Source organism: Epinephelus moara, chromosome 3 (genome assembly GCF_006386435.1).
Source record: "Epinephelus moara isolate mb chromosome 3, YSFRI_EMoa_1.0, whole genome shotgun sequence".
Lineage (NCBI taxonomy): Eukaryota > Metazoa > Chordata > Actinopteri > Perciformes > Serranidae > Epinephelus > Epinephelus moara.
In genome coordinates, this window is record NC_065508.1 from 21622035 (window position 1) to 21634882 (window position 12848).

At 39.9% G+C, this 12848-nt stretch overlaps 1 protein-coding gene across 1 annotated transcript; it reads right to left on the reverse strand.

Moving 5' to 3' along the window:
* gusb (glucuronidase, beta) lies at positions 1-12549 on the reverse strand. The gene is made up of 8 exons (XM_050038119.1): positions 12438-12549; positions 11690-11842; positions 11355-11533; positions 9412-9558; positions 8494-8578; positions 4491-4667; positions 4167-4302; positions 1-2808 (listed from the first exon to the last, which is right to left on the reverse strand). The coding sequence occupies exons 1-8, from the start codon at positions 12519-12521 to the stop codon at positions 2657-2659; spliced, it is 1113 nt and encodes a 370-aa protein (XP_049894076.1). The 5' UTR covers positions 12522-12549; the 3' UTR covers positions 1-2656.
* Positions 12550-12848: the final 299 nt, after the last annotated feature.

The following is a 12848-nucleotide window of genomic DNA, read 5'->3' on the forward strand; positions in this document are numbered from 1 at the left end:
AAAAGAGTCCCTCTTTCCATTGTTCAGTCACCAACTCTGGTTTGTTTTAAATAAATCCTTAATTCATCCAGTTAGATGCTGGTCCTCTACACGCTAAAATTACTGTTTATGTAGATGGAGTCTGGTTTGGCGATGGCAATTTCAGTATGTTTCTGGTTAAACAAAAATTATCTTGCACTTTAACAAAAAGGTCTATCTCTGTAAGGATCCATTCCATAATGTTGTCTGACAAAAAAAAATCTGAATCTGAAGATATGAACCTGTGGTGAAGATGGAGTACTTTCACTGGACGTAAATTGAAAATTGGGAAAAATTGGGACGTAGATGGACTAGTAAATCGAGGAGGCCCGGGGCTATGTCTAAGCCTGTCAGTGTCAAAAACAAATACTTTTGGTGGATGTAAATTGATGATGCGAACATGCCCCAAGTGGTTACATTGCAGCCTGTTTAGCTGCTGCAGTCTGCAGTGTTTTTCCTCAGTACCGGACCTATTTCAAAAATTGTAATTAGGTAGCAATTTAGCTAAAGTAACCCCCTACATCAGACAATGCTTGGGTTTTTAGTACTTTGAATATCATTTATTTAAGTTTTTATTTTAACACTTATTTACATCTACGAATTTTCAGAAACCTAAGCCATATAGATTTAATAAGGCACTGAAGGATTCAGATTCATCAACAGGAAAAACTACTGGCTGCAAATGCAATAAAATGCTATTGAACACAAACCATATGTGACAGAGGATATTAAAACTAAGTACACACTATCTCTCCGGCTGCCAAGTGAACCATGTGTCTGAACCCTGAGTCACTGTGACTGATACAGATTCAGTTCATTAGATTAATGTCTTAAGGAAGTTGTTCAAAGCACTGTGTTAAATGACTCATTAATCTCAAGTTGTGCAACAGTTATTGTGTAAATGGCGAGTACAGCTGGATCAAATCTATAAAAGCATCACAAATACTAAAAGGACTGTTTTTATTGCTTTTAAAATGTCAATGACATCCTGTGAATACGTTTACTGCTCTGGTGGCTACAGCATGTCGACAACAAATCTATTCAGTATTCGTCCAGCTGTTACATGAAGGTCGGTGGTGTGATGAGGGAGCATGCAGAGTCACTGATAGTAAAAAAAATGTACGATTACAGTCACGCCACCATCAACAACCAACACGAACTTAACCCTTTAGGTGCGTGCTGAGTTTTTGAGAACATTCAGTCGCAGTGACATAGAGGAACAGCACAAAGGCTGCTTAGTACAAAAGTAACGTCACGAGTGCTTTGAAAAATAAAAAAAGTTTGCATATTGGGTCCATGTTTTGTCTTTAATAACTTGATTCATATCAAAATTTCACATATAAAAATAAAACACTTCTATGATTAGGTTCAGCATTGCGATTCACATCAACATGTATTAAGTATCCTTGGGAAACACTAAAACTCCCCAACAGTTTTTATATCAAACTACTAAAACACTGAAAATAATCCCTCAAACAAACATATGAAGGAAAGGAAAATAGTACAGTGTCTTTGTATTTTGATGTGCTGTCTGTGCCAGGTGTAACTCGTATCAGCTAACTGGAGGACAGCCAATCACTTATGAAGGAATTTGATTGGTATGTGACCTTGACCTTTTTATGATAGCAATGGAAAGCACTGCCTCACAGATGTGTATCAGAATGTCCTGTAATAAAGTGTGACACCATCAAAATGTGGATTTCACTATTGATGGTGCATTCACATGAATTCAGGCAGATGGAGAACCCCTTCTGGATGGAATAAACGACAAAACGGAACATGCGTGACGATATGTTGCTATGGTGATGTATTGTTAACAAAGAATGAAATAAAATATATCAGGTTAAATTAAATTATTTCGTTATTATTTTTCTGTTAATATTATATTGCAAACTGAATATTAACATTAAAGGTTCTGTATGTAATTATTTATATGTATTTGTTTTTTATTGCTGATGGGTGAACAGATTTTATTGACCTTAAAAAAATGACTTTCTTTGTTGCCCATAGCAACCTGTAGACTGACTTCTATGTATGTAGTGTCCTTGTGGCCGGGAGTAAGGCAGGGGGTATTAGGCTGTGCTCGCTTGCTAATTTTTGTCTTACTTGTAGTCTGAGAAACAGTAAATCCATCATATGTCACCGCCTTTCATGAGGGAGCTACGTAACGTCCACTTGTAATTTCTGTTGTGGAGGACAGCAGTTAAAATATTTAAACTTTGGACATCAATGCTGTCTGCTGTTGTTGCCAGTATTCTTTGCCAGCCTCACCTATCACCCTGCTTTCGTCCATTAAATTGATATCCTGTTTGTCGTCTACAGTCTGTCTGATTCCTTGTGAATGCAGCATGATGAGACACTAGACACCAAATTTGATTAGCACCAAAAAATTGCTTTTATATTCTGAAAATATTCCATATTTGTAGTTTATCTTGTATTTGTAGACCACAAGAAAAGCAAAACTAAATTGTGTTACATGGTAGTTTGGTCATATGTATACACACTGAAGTGTCTTCAAAGGAATTGTTCGGAATGTGCTAAACTGCCTCGAGAAATTAACAACCTTTTTCCATGAGGCACAGTGTTTGTTTACATGGGATCAAGCCTGTCCTGGGATGGGCGCTCCAACCTGCGGGTGTCAGAGTGGACAGGGGTACTTGGTCCACGGAGGTAGTCTCCTCGTTTCATTTGCCAGTCTCCAGTATCTCTCCTTCAAGATGAATGCTGCTGCTTTGGGCTGCCGCTGCCTGGTGAATACACCCTTCTTGTTCCCCACCACACGAGTGATCCCTGCAGAGACACAAGCGGGATCAACGAAAACCTCGTCATGCACGGGGCACAAATACAGAGGAGCCTTTTAAAATATTATGGAACAAAAGAAACCTGGTAATAATTATCCCTGTATGATTCTAACATTATCAGGTTACTGATCCTCGGTGCAGGAGTGTCTTTGACTTGTGTTTTTTATGTTTTACAGCTCAATTGTGCTGCATTGTGTCCTGTGATTTTCTGTGTAGTATTTCCTATAATATCCATAGAGAAAGGATTTCAGTGAGAATCTGCTATAGGGGGTCGAACAGGATTTAGTCAGACTCTATTTAATCTTAGCATTAGCCACACACCCTCCACCCAGCAGCATGAAAGATCTATACAATCAGCACAGTTTCAAGGTGGACACCCAAGATTAGTGTCACCAATTCAGGTCTGACCAAATGTCTCCCCCTCTGTTCCTGAGTTATGACGTTGAAAGATGGCCAGAAAAGTGTTTATGCAGAATATTATGATGTCACAGTGAAGTTGAACCTTGACCTTTTGGATATGAAGTTATTAATTACATCCTATTAGACATTTGTGTGAACTTTAGTCATATTTAACGGAGGAATTCTTGAGTCATGGCTAAAAACATGTTTTGTGAGGTCACAGTGACCTTGACTTTTGACCACCAAATTGTAAACAGTTCATTCTTGAGAGCAAGATGACATTTGTGCCAAATCTTAGGAAACTCCCTCAAGGCCTTCTTAAGACAGTGCGTTCAGGAGAAAGAGACGGATGCAAGGTCACGGTGACATTGACCTTCGACCACCAAATTCTTATCAGTTCATTCTTGAGTGCAAGATGACATTTGTGCCAAAGTTAAAGATATTCCCTCAAGCTGTTCTTGAGATATCACATTCACAAGAATGAGACATACGTGGGGTCACAGTGACCTTGGCATTTGACCTTCAACCACCAAATTCTAATCACTTTATTCTTGAGTGCAAGATGACATTTGTGTAATTTGCAAGTCAAAAAAGTTGCAGTTTGTTGTAACATCTGGTAAAGGACTGTGAAAATATGTAATTAGAACGACCACATGTCCAAAAGTCCTGTGAGTGACGTCATAACTTTCTCTTTAGCTCAAGCTACAGTGCTTGTGTGTTTGGCACAGAGATGTAGGCTCCTCACTCCAGCAGGTGGCGCTGTAGGTGACCGCCAAAAAACACAGCCCTGTCTGTATCATTAACAGAACCCTCAATATACTGCAGTCATGGAGGGAAATAAACGGCAGAATTCACTCAGCACACTAACAGGATTCATTGTATAGAGTAAGGTCAACGGCAGCCGTTCTGGTTCTACAGGTTATGTTGTACTCCAGATGCAGGCAGTACCTTGTGCAGTCAAGAAGTCAGCAAAGTTCCAGATGAGTTCACCAATGACATACTGCTTCCTCTTCTGGTCCAACACGCTGTGGTAGCTCTGCAGCACGACCTTCTGGTATTCCTCAGAAAACATCACAGGTGGATCCTGGAGAGTGAACAGAGAGCTTCTTAACCCTGACGTTAACATGTTTCTGGGGAAATGTGTTGCAATCAGAAACGCTGAGACTGATGTGGGAAGGCTGAGGTTTAGAAAAATCTGGAGTTAATTGAAGTAAGTGTGTGTGTGTGTGTGTGTGTGTGTGTGTGTGTGTGTGTGTGTGTGTGAATCCTCACACTGTGGAGTCCCGGCACTGCGTCTGCTCCGTATTCGCTCTGGATGATGGGTTTCTGGTACTTTCCATACCAGTTCTCAAACTGAGAGTTGAGCTGGATGGGGATGACCTCCAGGTGTCCTGGGTCATGGTACCAGGAGAAGTAACTGTTCACACAGATTACATCCACATAGGGAGCCTAGAGACCACATAAGAGACAAAATACACAAAGTATACATTACAAAAAAAGATTGTGCTAATAACCCGTTTTATTGATTAATTTATTAATTCATAGTGAAGCATCAGATTTTCTAGTAGCAGCAATCACCCATAATGGGGCTAAATGCGAACCATTAATTCCACAACACCAGAGTGAATGTTTTTCCCCCGTATTTTCCAATATTACGAACTATAGAGCAGGGTCTTTATCGTCATTCATTCATTTTCCGTAACCGCTTATCCTGTTAGTGGTCACGGGGGCTGGAGCCTATCCCAGCTGACACTGGGCAAGAGGCAGGGTACACCCTGGACAGGTCGCCAGACTATCACAGGGCTGACCTACACCCCTACATTCACCTTTGGGGGTCCCCCACCTATAAAGGGGTGTCTCCTGCCTTACCTCTCCCCCTTTTGCGGCTGTGCTCCATGGGAGAGGTAAGCGACAGTACGATCGTAATATTTTGTGTGTTTTAGCGCTGTTAAGCTGTTTATAAGTTTATTTTATGCTAACATAATCCTGTGTCACTTAATTTGTGTAGGGGCTGGCGTTTGTATGGTTGTGTATGATGGAGGATTTTTGTTTTCACCTCTTGTTGCCAGCTGTAAGGAATAATACTTTCAGTTAGCTGGCACAACTCAAGGGAGACACAGGACACGTCACACACTGACGCATATTACAGCTACGTTATCTCAACAGCTACAGATAACAAATTTGCCGTTATCTTAAATTGGGTGGAAAGTTATACCCGGAAGATTACTGTGACAAATTAATTTCACACAACAGAATCCCATGACTTTTCCAGGCCTGTGAAATTCCATGACTTTTCCAGGTTTTCCATGACCGTGGGAACCCTGGATAGTGAGAACTTGTGAGGCAGAGAGACACTGTAGTGCTGCTTTTCTCCCCACAGTTAAATGTCTTGTTTATTTACAATTAGATTATATTATTGAATTAAAATATATGTTGACAGCCCTGATACATCGCAACTGAAAAAGGAAACTGCATGACTTCCCATCAACTCTTGTGACGCTGAGCCAAAGAAACTGAACAGAATTAACATTCAAGGACATGATGCTATTGTATTTCTGAGATATTACACCTGGCCCTAACAAAAAATAAATGAAAACAACTGTAAAACTAAATATTTAAAAACCAAATCCCTCTGAAAAACTAAACTAAAATTAGCAAACACACTCTGAAAGCCGATTAAAACCAAACTAAAATGAAAAGTTACAACTAAAATAAAAAGAAAACTAACTGAATTCAAGACTTTTATAATCTTGCAATGGAGTTTTCTCACTTTAGGCCATGAAATAGTGCAGCAGCAGTAACTTTTCACACGTTCCACAGTCTTTCGCTCTCAGGTGAGTAAATAGTGGCTGCAGGTAGTCGGGGACTGTAAACTAAATAATACTTTTAAGCCGCAAAGTATGCCCTGGAAGAGATTCCACACAGCACAGGAATGTGAGGCATGTCAACAAGTAAGTCAACAACCTCTGAAGCTCAGCGAGGCAGTTTGACAGTTTGACTCTTCCTCCTTTAGTCTTCATCAGGCTGTTATATTAACATACAGTCATGGTGAGTGTCATGATCTGACTTGCCGCGCTGAGAGACACAATTTTGCTCTTCTTTTCTGCAAATGTTTCTTCACCCTACATAACCTTGAGACTGACAAGTCGCTACCTGTCATTCAGGAGAGGCGTAGCAATGTGTTATCATGGCAATGTGTACATTTAAACAGCTGTGAACCTGTTTTTGGGTGTTGCCCCTGTTTTTGTCTTTCAGCTTTGACCCTTTTACAGTGTGTTCTCAGGTCATCAATGTTAGTTGTAATATTTTGGTCTCACTCAGTCTCAGAAGTCAGCTGTTCATTTTAAAACCTGTTTTCGCTACCCAAAATAACATCCTGATTACGAAAGCACTTTGTTAAAAGCTAGCTACCTTGATCTCCTCGCCACCTCGTCCGCCCAAACATGGTCCCCTCTGGCGCCAAAAAACAAAACAAACCCAGTAAACCCTGCTAACATTGTGGCGAGAGGTGGGGTTAACCCTGAAAAGGTCACCAGACAATCCCAAGGCTAACACATAGAGACAGACAACCATCCACGCTCACATTCACACCTACAGGCAAATTTTGCATGTCTTTGTAGAGGGGTTTCCCCGCCCAAGGGTTCAAACCAAGAACCCTCTTGCTATGAGGCAGCAATGCTAACCACTGCGCCACTCTTCTTTTACACAGTCTACAGCCTTGCAGCTAGCGATCTTTTCCTCTTCTCATATAAAACCAGGGAAAACAGCAACATTTAACAAATGTAACGGTACATAATTCGGCTCAATTACAACTCACAAGGTTCACTGACAAAACAACTGTCTTATACTTAACACATTTTCCAGACAAATACAACATGCTAACGTTATTAGCACAAGCAAGCACAAAACAAACATTTTATTATAATGTCGATTCAACGCAGAAGCATAAATTCCGCATTAAACGTTCTTGCTAGCACCACTAGCCATGCTGAGACTGCTAACGGTGCTAACAGAGCTAACAGTGATAACGTAGTAAACAAAGCTCAATGGGGTCTATGGCAAACACTGAGCTGCTTAAACATCTGGGTGACCTAGGGGGGAGACAGGAGGGTGGGCACAGTGTTTCCACAGCATCGCCATTGTGTTTAGACAGTGCTAGTGGTAATCGACGAATGAACAGCGCCGCAAGCAAGCTCCCACCAGACACAGTGGGTCCATGTCATTGGTTCGACAGCCCATTGGTTCGACATCCCATTAGTCCGACTGTCCGTGGTGCTGAACGGCTCGCGGCGGGCATATGGTGCACCGCGACCGGCTTGAGGCGGAGCAGGCTCACGGCTTATGTGTTTGTCACTTTCTTTTTCATTTTAACCCACACCATGATCTTTTCCTAACCCTAACCAAGTGGTTTTTGTGCCTAAACCTAACCAGACCTTAACCACAGGGCATCATGATGATTTCCGAACGGACTTCGGAACAATGAGTTTAATATGGTCGGAACAATGGGATGTCGAACCAATGGGCTGTCGAACCAATGGGCAGTTCCCGACACAGTGCAGTAAACTAAGAGCAGAATTAACCCAGAGACCATTTACAATTAATGGGTAACCTTCACATCCCTAATTCATATGCAGATATCTAGAGATTAGCCGAAATGTCATCTGGACCTGTCTCAAGTTGCTTATTGAACAGCGCACAAAGAGGAATTCCTGGCCTGGTTATCTGTTGGCTATTCGGGAACCCCTGATAGATTAGCTGTTGCCTCCAGATGTTAAATTGTTGTCAGACCAACAGCCAAAGGGTTTAGAGATTAGCCAGAAAAGAACCAGTGCTGTCAAGCAAATGTTGCATTTGACATTTGCTAATTTATGTTAAAAACTTAGTGAAAAGTTTTAGCATCAAACCTTAAAACATGAGCTGTTAGCATCTCACATGTTCTGCCAACCTTTTCGTAGTTTAAATGACTTTGAAAGTAACTTAACCCTGGACTGTAAAGCAGTGTTTAGCCTACGTGTTAAGCTGTTCTCTGTCTTGGTTGGAAGTCTCCAGTGTGTTTCACCTCTGACACAGTGAGCATGACTGATGGGAGTGGCTGGGTGTGAGCTCTGTTGGCCTGTAACCATACCCAACATGATGGTAATGTAACTGACCATTTGACACACCCCGAAGGATACTTCTACATCACTTGCATCGATGAAAATAACTTCTACCAGTGTGTTGAATGACAAACATGACAAATAGTTACTTCCTCAGTGTTGATACTGTAAAAACTCACCCCTCTGTCTCTGGCATAGTTACTGTCTGTGATGTAAGTGACAGGCCTGGTTGGATCCAGATCTCTGGTGTGTTTTATCACCGTCCTGTAAGAAAAACAAGAAGCACCCCGAGCTGTTTACAAGGTTTATATGATGATGGTGTTATATAATCACCACAATGACACAAAGAGCTAACTGCAGCTTTGTCTGTTATAACTCCACTGTGACACAGCACGTCTGTGTTTTAATTATGTGTACGCTTTGTTCTCTAACACACCCCATATTGCCCTACCTGATAGGTACTTGTAGTCAGGCAGGTCGAGTATTTGTTTTCCTGAGGCCTAGGGCTGTTACTGAGCTCCAGCTTCATGACTACTTTTATTGCATTCCACATATCAGAGTAAAGGGAGAGGCTGCGGCTTAATAACAAACCAATACCTCACACTCTCTCACACACAGTTTAAAGCTTTAAAGCTGCAGCACTAAACTTTTGTCTCCCCCCTCTGGCAGTGAGAAGAATTACACTAACGCTGTCGATGTATGATGATTATGCATGTATGCTTGCAGGTGAGCTTGCTTTATCTTCCCCGTCCCCACGAACGCTCTCTTCAGGTCCTCCTGTGCAAATATTTTGAGTTTAATCCTTAAAATTAATCCATCGTATTTGTTTTTTATTAGGAACATCCACTCCATTCACATTAGGCTCCGCAGTATCACGGTATTACTGTATATCAGGGTGTATACAATCCATTAAGTATGATTTTCAATACCATAAAAAATATAGTCACTTCTGTTTCCATTAAACTTATGGATGGCGCAGCAAGCAAATACCGTCATATAGCGTATACCCTGGTGAGATTTCAGAAAAGTATGAAGGTATGACAAAATGGTTACCACTCGAGCCTACTTCACATCTGAACAAAATGACCATCGCTCACTTGAAATAGAATTCAGCAGGGGGCATCTCTGCAGCCGGCTCATTGGCTACCGACCACATCACCACAGAGGGATGGTTCTTGTCCCGACGTACGAGCTCGTCCATGACGTCCAGGTGATGGGCCAGGGAAGCGTTTCCAAAACTGCGACTACATCGACAACAAAAGGCACAGCACACAGTTAGTTAAAATCTTATGGAAAGTTCAGCTGAAGCTTCAGCAGCCTGTATTAGTCAAATCAAGAGCGTATCTTCCAATATGGTACGGTCAGTATGGTCTTGAGATCGACTTGTCCTTTAAACATTCAGCTCTTGAAAATGGATGTTTTGGTATCATCCAGGTTCCCACACATTTTCATGGACAAAATTTCGAAACTTTTCCAAGACTTTTCAAGGACCCATCATTTTTTTCTAATGATACGCACAAACGTATCAAATTCAAACTCTATTCAAACATAATTTCAGTTAGCTGGCATGGAGGGAGGGATCGAACGTACAGAGAAAATGATGAAACGTACGTGATGGTAAAAAAAAATAATAAAATAAATAAATAAATGGCAGACATCGACACATTTTAGAGGTATGTTACATTATCGTCAGCAACAGAAAATAAATTGGTCGTTATGTTACAGTATGTGGAAGGTTATTCTCAGTAGATTGCTGCTAGCGTTTCATTACACAACACAACAAAATTCCATGACTTTTCCAAAACTTGCAGTGATTTGTTATAATTCCATGACTTTTTTCAGGCCTGGAAAATGTGATTGTGAAATTCCATGACTTCCCCAGGTTTTCCATGACTGTGGGAACCCTGTATTTTTTGACACAAGTAAATAACAAATCAACATGTCTACAGTTGTGCTAGCATCTAAGTGAGGCTGTCCTCAGGCACAGTGTTGTTTTGCTAACATTAGCATGCTAACATGCACTTAATACAGTAAAGTACAGCGCAGGCCTGTCAAATTACAATTTTGACCTAATTGTACCTTATTTTATAATGCGATTAGCTATCTTTTTCACCCAATTCCAAATCCCAGTTATTCAAAAATACTTTATTTTCAATACTCTGTATAGAATATGCATCTTTTATCAGGATGCATTTTCCAAATTAAAGTCCCAAAAGTAGACTGTGTGCAGACTTTCATATTCACTGGATCTGGGTGTGTCCAGTCTGTAACTTAGCCAGGATTCCTTTCAACATGACCCGTTACTGTGTTACACAATCCTAACTCAGACAGGGTGGAGTTTCTTGAATATCAGTTTTGTTGCTCTAATTTAACAGGTTGTTTCTACAGAAGCTCAGAGAGGCAAGTGAGGGGAAAACAAATCAGGTGATCCATTTTTTAAAGTCTGCTCTAAATGATTTTCTCTCCAGTGTTCATGACTCTGAAGATCAGATGGAAAAAAGTTTTTGCCAGGATCATTTTTTTTGTTACTTTTTCAATCTGTGAAAACAAGTGAGAAAAAAAAGTTTGCAAGCGAAATTTTTATTGTCAAGATACTTTTTTTAAGTGCTTGTTGTAATACCTATTTTGGCCACAAGATGCTGAATGGCATCACCACTCCATGTTCGAAGTAAAACTAAAAGCATTCATGTTTTCTTCCAGGTGAGTTTTAATTTCTCTGTAACATTACTGTCACGTCTTTCTTTTGGCTGGAAATGTTTTTTAATCTGCGCTTATCTGCCGTTGCTAATGGCTAACCAACGGCTTCAACAGCTAAATCTTCCACACTGGACCTTTAAATCATAAACACAGGAGAAGAAACAATTCAGATTAGACTAAGAAAATGGATAACCAGAATTTTCTGTTTCTCATTTGCCTCTCAGGGCCTCTGTAGTTTTCACAACGTAATGGACACCACACAGAAGTCTCTCTACTGTGACTAACAGATGTTCACACTCTGAACCCTCAAATGCACCAAAAGGTGGCAGAAATGTGAACTTACATGTCTTTGATGCCCACCCCTGGGCACTCATCTATCACTACAATGCCGTGGCGGTCACACATCTGCAGGATCTCCTCAGCGTACGGGTAGTGACTGGTGCGGAACGAGTTCGCCCCCAACCACTTCAGTAAGTTAAAGTCCTTGACGATCAGGGGCCAGTCGAAGCCTTTACCTCGAATCTACAACACAAAGTAAACAGAAGATTGGATTATTGAACTGGATCCAATTTTTAAAAAATCAAACTTCCTATCTGTTATCAGAAATGAAACGTCCATGTGACTGAACTCAGGTAAAGTCTTTTGGTACAAGTTTTGCTTCCCTCTAGTGGTACTCACGTCAGAGTCCTCATGCTTATTGACTCCATGGAAGTAGAAGGGCTTGTTGTTGATGAGGAACTGTGTGCTGGTGACGTTGACCGTGCGGATGCCGACTGGTAGAGTGTACACATCCTCATATGTTGATCTCTCATCGGCTGCCATTAAGCGAACCTGGGTGTTAAAGTACAAATGTCAGAAACATCTGTTAACACTGTTAAAGACGAGGTTGTGATGACAATGCAAAAATATCAGGTAAAGACGAAAAGTGAAAAAAAACTACAAACATATTGTTACATATCAACCAGAATGTTTTAAATATCACACAGTTTATGTATTTTTTATTATATTTTTATTTATTTATTTTATAAACATTGAATTATCCTCCTGACTTTAGCTTGAGCACAAAGTGGAGAATATATTCTTGGTCCTGGAGGTAAATATGCTGCTGAGTGCATTAAACACTGTTTACACTAATAATGGGCAACTATAATTAATAATAAATTATTCCATCTCAAGCCAACTGCCTTATTACTCTCACAAATCTAGTGGCAAATACATGAATGAATAAATAAAAAATAAATAAATGAATTTAAAAATGACTAAATATATATTTTATATACACAGGTTTTAAAATAAATTAAAAATAAATAATTTTTTTAAATGGATATTTGCCCCTCTGTTTACGAAAATAAATCAGCCCACACAAATTTTGTTTTAAAAATATCTCAGTCCACACTAGAACATAAAAACGACCCCAAACGCTCACCGGTGATTTCAGCAGTCTCCCCTCGTCACAAAGATAGTTCAGTGTCAGGCTAACCTTTCTGAAAACAACAGCTGGAGATCTCATATAAAATTAAAAAAATATAAATATATATACAAATTTTAAAGTAAATAAAAAATAAATGTAAAAATTAATTAAAATAAATAGAAGCAAAAATTAAATAGGAAAGTAAATTAATAAAAAGCTAAATAAATTTAAAAAAACAAATTAAAACAGAAACATCAATTTATGCCTTCATTCATTTTTAATATTATTTTTTGGTACGTTTAGGCCCTGTCTACATGTATACAAATATTTTTTAAAAACGGATATTTGCCCCTCCGTTTAAGAAAATAATTCTGTCCACACAAAATTGTGTTGGTTTTATAACATACCTCAGTCCACACTAGAACA

Coding starts and splice junctions, on each gene's coding strand:
- gusb (XM_050038119.1), bottom strand. CDS start 12,521: ATGAGATCTCCAGCTGTTGTTTTCAGAAAGGTTAGCCTGACACTGAAC. Junction 8,579..9,411: donor CCTGCTGAATTCTATTTCAA/GTGAGCGATGGT, acceptor TTTTTCTTACAG/GACGGTGATAAAACACACCA. Junction 4,303..4,490: donor CAGTGCCGGGACTCCACAGT/GTGAGGATTCAC, acceptor TTCACTCTCCAG/GATCCACCTGTGATGTTTTC.